The sequence below is a fragment of the Stenella coeruleoalba genome (assembly GCF_951394435.1).
Source record: "Stenella coeruleoalba genome assembly, chromosome: 17".
Classification (NCBI taxonomy): domain Eukaryota; kingdom Metazoa; phylum Chordata; class Mammalia; order Artiodactyla; family Delphinidae; genus Stenella; species Stenella coeruleoalba.
Genome location: NC_137163.1, coordinates 43,280,043 through 43,289,176, shown reverse-complemented (window position 1 = coordinate 43,289,176; position 9,134 = coordinate 43,280,043). Strand labels below are relative to the sequence as shown.

General features: G+C 40.6%; 1 protein-coding gene across 1 annotated transcript in view; it reads right to left on the bottom strand.

Annotated features, from left to right (window-relative positions):
• Positions 1–4,214: 4,214 nt before the first annotated feature.
• Positions 4,215–9,134, bottom strand: part of RUNX1T1 (RUNX1 partner transcriptional co-repressor 1) — a gene marked incomplete at its 5' end in the record, with an annotated part of 129,036 nt that continues 124,116 nt past the window's right edge. The window contains 1 exon segment of the mRNA XM_079901601.1: positions 4,215–8,060. Within this exon segment, the coding sequence (XP_079757727.1) occupies positions 7,785–8,060 (276 nt within the window). The 3' untranslated portion in view covers positions 4,215–7,784.

The following is a 9,134-nucleotide window of genomic DNA, read 5'->3' as shown; positions in this document are numbered from 1 at the left end:
GTATGTGTCCCTAGGTCTGAAGTGGGTCTCTTGTAGGCAGCATATAGATGGGCCTTGTTTTTGTATCCATTCAGCAAGCCTGTGTCTTTTGCTTGGAGCATTTAATCCATTCACGTTTAAGGTAATTATCTATATGTATGTTCCTACTACCATTTTCTTAATTGCTTTCGGTTTGTTTTTGTAGGTCCTTTTCTTCTTTTGTGTTTCCCACTTAGCATTTGCTGTAGAGTTGGTTTGGTGGTACTGAATTCTCTTAGCTTTTGCTTCTCCATAAAGCTTTTGATTTCTCCATCGAATCTGAATGAGATCCTTGCGGGGTAGAGTAATCTTTGTTGTAGGTTCTTCCCTTTTGTTACTTTAAATATAGCATGCCACTCCCTTCTGGCTTGTAGAGTTTCTGGTGAGAAAGCAGCTGTTAACCTTATGGGACTTCCCTTGTCTGTTATTTGTCATTTTCCTCTTGCTGCTTTCAATAATTTTTCTTTGTCTTTAATTTTTACCAATTTGATTACTATGTGTCTCAGTGTGTTTCTCCTTGGGTTTATCCTATATGGGACTCTTTGCACTTCCTGGAGTTGTGTAGCTATTTCCTTTCCCATGTTAGGGAAGTTTTTGACTATAATCTCTTCAAATATTTTCTCTGGTCCTTTCTCTCTCTCTTCTCCTTCTGGGACCCCTATAATGCGAATGCTGTTGCCTTTAATATTGTCCCATAGGTCTCTTAGGCTATCGTTATTTCTTTTCATTCTTTCTTCTTTATTCTGTTCTGCAGCCATGAATTCCACCATTCTGTCTTCCAGGTCACTTATCCATTCTTCTGCCACAGTTATTCTGGTATTGATTCTTTCTAGCGTGTTTTTCACTTCAGTTATTATATTGTTCATCTCAGTTTGTTTGTTATTTAATTCTTCTAGGTCTTTGTTAAACATTTCTTGCATCTTCTTTTTCTTTGCCTCCATTCTTTTTCCGAGGTCCTGGATCATCTTCAGTATCATTATTCTGAATTCTTTTTCTGGAAGCTTGCCTATCTCCACTTCATTTAGTTGTTTTGGGGGTTTTTATCTTGTTCCTTCATCTGGTACACAGCCCTCTGCCTTTTCATCTTGTCTGTCTTTCTGTGAATGTGTTTTTTGTTCCACAGGCTGCAGGATTATGATTCTTCTCACTTCTGCTGTCTTCCTTCTAGTGGATGAGGCTATCTATGAGGCTTGTGCAAGTTTCCTGATGGGAGGGACTGGTGGTGGGTTTAGCTGGCTGTTGCTCTGGTGGGCAGAGCTCAGTAAAACTTTAATCCACTTGTCTGCTAATGGGTGGGGCTGGGTTCCCTCCCTGTTGGTTGTTTGGCCTGATGCGACCCAACACTGGAGCATACCTGGGCTCTTTGTTGGGGCTAATGGCAGACCCTGGGAGGGCTCATGCCAAGGAGTACTTCCCAGAACTTCTGCTGCCAGTGTCCTTGTCCTCACAGTGAGACACAGCCACCCCCTGCCTCTGCAGGAGACCCTCCAACACTAGTAGGTAGGTCTGGTTCAGTCTCCTATGGGGTCACTGCTCCTTCCCCTGAGTCCCGACATGCACACTACTTTTGGAGTCTCTGTTTTCCCCAGTCCTGTCAAAGCCCTGCAATCACATCAGACTAGCCTTCAAAGTCTGATTCTATAGGAATTCCTCCTCCCATTGCTGGACCCCCAGGTTGGGAAGTCTGACATGTGGCTCAGAACCTTCACTGCAGTGGCTGTACTTCTGTTTTATAAGTGTTCTCCAGTTTGTGCATCATCCACCTAGCAGGTATGGGATTTGATTGTATTGTGATTGCACCCCTCCTACCATCTCATTGTGGCTTCTCCTTTGTCTTTGGATGTGGGGTATCTTTTTTGGTGAGTTCGTGTCTTCCTGTCAATGATTGTTCAGCAGTTTGTTGATTCCAGTGCTCTTGCAAGAGGGAGTGAGAGCACATCCTTCTACTCCGCCATCTTGAACCAATCTCAATTTATCCCTTTCTTGACAGTGGAATACAGAACTCCAACACAAGAACATTAAGAACTACGAGCAGATAATCCTTCTCTTATTCATCAGAAGTTTTCTCCACATTCAAATATTATTTTTATTATAGTAAAATAGGCAATTGTATTGTCTTGATCTTGAGGAGTTCTCATAGACTGCCCATGTATAATCTTGAAGAATTTTCAAAAATGTTATCTGAATCTGAAAGTTCCAAAAGCAAAAGACCACAGTACTTTGGTCCTACATCTGTTCTTCTATGGATGGAAAAGTGAGATGGGAAGAAACAGTTTCTATATTCGTCTGACTCAGTTTCCCCAGTATGACTGAGAACAGACTGACCAGGGACAGGTTTGAGCAAACACAACTTTATTTTTTCGCTTTGGAGCAAGGGTATAGACACACATACAGAACAAAGACCCTTTGCTCATTCAATCCCCTCCCATTCCATAAAAATGGCTGTAATGTTCTTTCATGGCAGACACATTCTTTTATAATATTATCAAATACATCATTAACACTTCTAAAATATATGGTGTCTACCATCTAGAAGTCTCCAGATTTTGCTCATGTCTTTCATATAAACTACAAAGCATTCCCCATTTGTCCAATATATCTACTTCCATGAAAACATCACAGACATGTTTTCAAGAATTACTTATAAGGGAACTACTTCAATGGGTATCATTTCTATTCTTGTCTGCTGTCTTCTGGCCTGTTCCACTTTGAAGAGGAAAAAAAAAGATACATTAACACATTAAAGGGTAGGCACCTTAGGTCAGGCTGGCCTGTCTTTTGCCAAAATAAATCATTAACTACTAAGGTAAGTATCCAACCCTATCACAATTGCAGGGGTAAGGAGGTGTCCACCATTAATTTTTTAAAGTTTTGTATTTTTTTTTTCTGTGTATTTCTAGAGTAAGAAATGTGAAAATAGGCACACTTCCCAGGAAGACAAGTTAGAGAAGCCAGGCCATGGGACAAGGACCCAGCTGATACAAGGAGGAAGCTGAATGGCCAGTCTCAAGCCATCCTCCACTTACCCAGCTCTCACTCTCTCCAGATACAGGCCCTTGTACATGCTTTGTCCTCCTGTTCTTTGCAACTATCCTTCAACCCACAAAGTTGAGAACACTCAGAGGGAAGAGAGATTTCTGCTATAATACAGTACATACATTACTTCAAAAAAACCAAAACCAAAACCAAAACCAAAATCCTGTTTTGAAAATTACACATAAAAATTAGTAGGATTCATGGGCCAGAGGGAGAAGGGTTGGGGCTTCAAACCCTAATCAAGTTTATAACTAGAGCATGAAAAAATGTATGTCAGAGGGAATACTTCCGACTTCCCAGCAAAGGCGGAGATTGTCACAGGGGATGTCTAACAATATACAAAAAGAAGAATGGAGATGCTGGCAACTTTTAGAGGATGGTGGACAAGGCAAATGGAAGCAAGCCCTGCAGCAGTGGGTCTGCCATTCAGGTGTGCCTGGGTGAGCTGAGCACTGGAAGAGCCAGTGCTCAAGGTTGGGATGAACCTTTCTGGCACAGTCGACCCAGAAGCAGGAAACTCATTTCTAATTTTATCAAAATACAGCCAAAAAGGCCTCTGCTGCCCCGCCTATGCAGCAGCTAAACTAAGCAAACCAAGCCCTCCTTTCCTCTGTAAGGTTGTAGCTCTCTTCCCATTTTTCCTGGCTCCTCTTGCCTGGGTAACAGCCCCCTGAACTAACTTGACTTGGGCACTCTTCTGACATCATTCCCTATTCATCAATCATGGATGAGCCAATTCCTGTTACAGAGGCATTCTTTGTAGTTGAATGAACTCTACAGACATGGGACTTCCTTGGTGGTCCAGTGGTTAAGAATCTGCCTTCCAATGCACGGGACGCGGGTTCGATCCCTGGTCGGAGAACTAAGATCCCACATGCCGCAGGGCAACCAAGTCCAAGCGCCACAACGAAAGATCCCACATGCCACAGCTAAGACCTGACGCAGTCAAAAAATTAATTAATTAATTAAAAACTCTACAGACGTGCTTCAGCACCATGGAGGATGAGGATGGACACCCAGACCAGGGTCACTGTGTGGACAGCCGTGGTACACACTGAGGATAAGGGAGGCAGGAGAATACAGATTTTTTTTTAAACTTTTTTATTACACAGTAAAGAATACAACAATACCTGAATCATACTTTAAAGATTCACAGGTTGACAGACCATACATTACAGTCCAACTAAGGAAAAAAAAGATAAACAAGAAACCACAGTTCAGACATAGTAGACTTAAAAGCTCAAGAGTATGCTGACAAAAGCATGATGCCTAGACCCCGCCCCCCAGTGTTAGTCTACCGTTAACTTGTGGTACATGTCTGAATTAAGTATTGCACAACAACTTTAATTTTTCACAATGTCGCAGAACCCAAAATAATATTTTAAAAAATTACTTCAAATCTGCATTTCAACAGTCTCCAATTTTTTTCTGTCCCTTGAGGAATTCGGACAACATGGAGTCGCTTTCTTTCCCTAAGTATTCCAGACGTAGGCATGCTTTGCATAAGTAAACCAGCCTTGAAATTTTTAAATCCCCAAGACATGCACCTACACATTTAAAAAAAAAAAAAAAAAAGTTAAGGATAAAAAAAAAAAAGACAGGTGGCCCTGTCACACACAGTCTCCTGACAGAGAAAAAGAGAAAAAGAGTCAGAGACAGAGATAAGAGATAGAGGACGCCCTATTCCTATCAGCGACCACCATTCAATTCTATCCAATGAAGATAACTTTTTTTTTAAATGTGTTATACCTACAAATTATACTCTCACATAGCCTGTATATAAGTGACAAGCAAAAAAGGAAAGTAACAAAAGTTTTCTTTTCTTTCTCTTCTTTAGGTTTATGAGGTCTGCATTGTTACCAAGAAGTGATATGGTTTGCAGCTGTATGAGCTTAACTTTTGGTATCCTGGTTCTTTTGTGCCCATTTGGTTTGACTAGACCAGTTTTTGTTAGCTACTGGTGCAATATACATGCTGTCAGAGGTAGAGTGAAACTTTTTGCCACTGAGGAGAATGTAGCAAAACAGGAGGAGAGGAAGAGGAGGAGGAAGAGGGGAAAGAGGAAGAGGAATCAGAGATAGAGCTCAGAGTTAGGGATTTTTTGTATTTGTTTTCACTCAGGGTGCCCTGAATTAAAAGTAATGAGACGTACTGTACTAATCCTTATTTTACACACTAGTGTTAAGAATAACAGTGCTGTTTCACATACATCACAGCTTCTAGAGATAAAGACGTGTGGGTATGACATACCTCATTTTTGGGATTATTTAACCCTTCGTAGCCTAGAACATATAATAGCTCTGTAAGAAAGGACTGTCCAGTGTCACAAGCAGACTAGAAAGCAGAGTGAGGTCAAAGGATTCTGGGAGCACCATGATAAAATATAACCCATTCAGAGCCTGGTTATGTGCTTTCATCTCACTTTAAGCAGGTGTGCTGGCAGATGGACTTCCAACATGCAGATAGATGTATTTGCTCATCAGAAGTTTCTAAACTAAAAAGCCATTTAAAAATAAACATACCACCCAAACAAAATTAAAGTCAACTTGTATGTGAAAATACAGGGGAAAATGCAAAAAAATGTTAGGTTTAAGAGATTTAAGATTACCTATATGCAGATACTTAAAAGCCATTTAAAACTGTGTCCAAGGCTATATTTAAAAACAAAACAAAACCAAAGCTAATGGACCATTTCAGATTTTTAAATCAATGCCTGGTATGTGTATGTATGTGGAGAAGTGTCTTCCCAGCCTTGAAAACTTTGGTTGTCTACACAGCCTGCAGCACTGCTGACTTTCCCTAAAGCACATAACCACATTCTGGGCTACTGTTTTCAAAACTAACAAGTAGTTCTGGTCTGGACCCTGGACGACGAAGGGTTAATGGATTCACACTATACCTTGCTGAACATGTTTAACCTGCTGATCATTTTGGAAAGTAGTACTGGTGCTTTTCAAAATTCCGATTTTGGTCCATCAGATCAGTCTTTGGCTGACTTCCCTTTTTTTAAGAATACTGTATAACCTGGCATTCAGCAGTGTTAAAGCTGTCAGTCTACACCTCAGCATTTGGAGCTCTAATGATTTATCTTTTTTTTTTTTTTTTGTAAAATTAGAAATACTTAAACAACCTTACAGCAATACGCATGCACTGTCTTTTTTTTTAAAGTAGGATATCTTGTTATTTTTTAAAGTCCCTAATAATGATTTTTCAATGAAAAAAAGAAAAAAGAAAAATTCCACTACTACTCTATGCTACAGCTAAACTTGGTGAAATGGCTCTAGCATATTTAAAAAGAGTTTGCTCAAAAAAAAAAAAAAAAGCATGCCTAGGGAGTCATTGTGACAGTGCAAAATACATTTATGTACATCCCTCTTACAAAAACACCAATATGTTAGCATTCCGTGAAGCATGCTGGTTTTCAGGAAAAAAAAAAATTCTATAAGAGAATGAAATAGCAGCTCCGAAAGATAGCCTTTTTCTTTCTTTTCTTGAGGACAACCAAAAAAAGTCTTTTTTTTCCTTTTTTTCTTTTTTTTTTTTTTGAACTACTAGAGAAATACCACTAATACATACAGATATAAAAGCAGCATAGAAAGATACAGGTTTCTCACCAACTAGGAATAAAGAGACTAAATGTGGGCACGTGGTTAAACTACAACGCGTCTTCACAGTCGTCCAGCACGTTTACAAGAAAAACACCATTGGGAAACCTCACAGGACAGAAGTGTTTTAACACCAAGAGAACTACTAGTTTTTAATTAAAAATCCAAACAGGGTGGGGTTGAAAAAATTTAGAAAGGGGCTGGAGCTGGAGCCATCATTTTTAAAAATTATTTTTCAATATAAAATGAATGAGCTGGAATAGACCCAATGTCTTGCTCTGTGGAACCTTGAAAAAGTGAAGAAACGTTGAGGGCTGTTTAGGGCAGCTGGCTGGTGTCAAAGCTGCCAGGATGCTAACAACTGCAGGCTGAGTCTCTTACTTCTGTGTGTGTGTGTATATATATATAAAGGAGCCTTTTATGTTATGGCATTTTTTTCTTGCTGCTGTATTCACATATCCCACTGCAAATCATCTTTCATTTTTCCTTCTGTTGACCTGGATATTATTTCTTTTCAGAAACAGGAAAAAAACCGAACATCTGTGTCTCCTTCCAATATGCTACACATCTGCGCGTTTTGTGGCGGGTCTTCAAAGTTCAGTTAGCAACCCACGGACGCCATTCATCTTCTTGTTAAAATGTCTACTGCTGTAGCCAATGCTCATGCCCTTGAGGGTTTTCCTCTTTTTTTCCATTATTGTATATAAAGAACATTGTGACTTTTAATGTTAGCATTTTTGCTTTCAACAGCAATTAGCAATCTCTTGGTTTGCTGTTTGGTAAAGCATCGGTTAATGAGGTCATCTAGTTTAAAATCCCAGCTACTGGAAAATAACAAGGAGGAGGTCAAATCTATCATTTCATGTTATATTTTCTGCTCTCTTTTCAGTTCTCTAAGGAAAAGAAATCTTTGTTATCCACAGTAAGTCATTACGACCCATTACTGGCCCTCTGTTTTACTAACGCCTCAAGATACAGTTAGGTTCTCTCTTGCTGAAGTACTGAACCAGGATAGTCCATCTATAAACAAACAAACAAACAAAAAACAACTTTGAGCATCTGAGGATGAGGAATTGGTTTCACGTTGGTTGTGTTGTCTTTCCTCTGACAGTTCTGAGTGCACATCTAGCGAGGGGTTGTCTCTATGGTGGAAGGGGTCCCCGGGGTGGTCGACCTCGGGGTGGCTGCTGGTGGTGTGTCCATTGGGCTCCCGGCCCCGCTGTTAGGCGTGACGGAGGAGCTGACAGCAGGCGTATCCCCCTGCTGCTGGGCTTGCAGGGTCTGTCCACAGATGTGGTGGTGCTTCTCCCAGTCTTTGTGCTGGCAAAACGAGCCACAGTATCGGGCTGTGTTACAGCCGCTGCAGGTTTCACTCGCTTTACGGCCACAATTCCAGCAACTCTATTGGAGAAGGCAGAAGAAAGTGAAATCCCAAATTATTACATTGACCAGGCTAAGGTCTAAGGAAATATGCTAGGCAGCACTACCCCCTTATTTTTCAGAACTATAAGAATGAAAAATCCAGGTGTGTATGTGTACACACACTAAACACCCTGAAGATGCAGGTTTTGGTGTAACTGCCCAGACTTTTCTGCCAAAAACTATTATGACTTCTAGACAAACTGGTTGAGGCTCTTTTCCATTTGTACTATAAAACCCCTTCCCTTTAGGTTTAGTTATCTTCACATCTAAATTCTCTGTTCACCCATACTAACAACTGCGACATCTAAATTTTCTCCTTTCTAATACGACTACCACCATGGAAAGACTCAAAGATAGCACTCCTGGCAGAAGCTTCTTCCTTCAAGACACTAACACAAAGGGACTATGAGGATGCTCTATTTGATTCAAAGGAATATAATGGACTAGATAGAGGATTCTATCCTCTGCTCTACCACAGACCAGAAAAAGTAGGGCATGTGTTTAGCTCTTCCCACTGCAATCAGTTATTCACTGTACCTGACAACCAAATGGTAGGAAAGCCTCGAAACAATCCCCTTTACTTCAGCTCCCTGGAGATTGGATCCTTGGTTTGTTTTTTCTCTGATATATTTTAAGCACCCACAACAGTGCCTGATATATATAGTAGGTGCTCAATAAATATCTGTGAAGTTTTAGGACCCTAGCAAGCCTACTGCCAATCTCCACTGGTGCTTTCCAAGAAGTGATAAAAGCAGAAATGAGGCTGCCTCTGAGATAAAACACATTGTGAATCTGGGGACAGACATACTAGAGATGGAAGAACCCCTAAATGGGACAGATCCTGGGGAATGAGGAAGTGTCAGGGAGGAGACTAACAATGACAGTGCCCTAAGGACCCTTCCAGGAGAAGGGGGAACCTCAGGAAGCCAACTTGAAACGTTTGTGTTTCCTTTGGCAAGACCATCCCCATTGTGAAATGTTATAGCAAGTGATCTTAGCTTTTGACATTAATCCTTTTATCCTGTATCTTCCTATCTTGGTTTTATTTTCTTG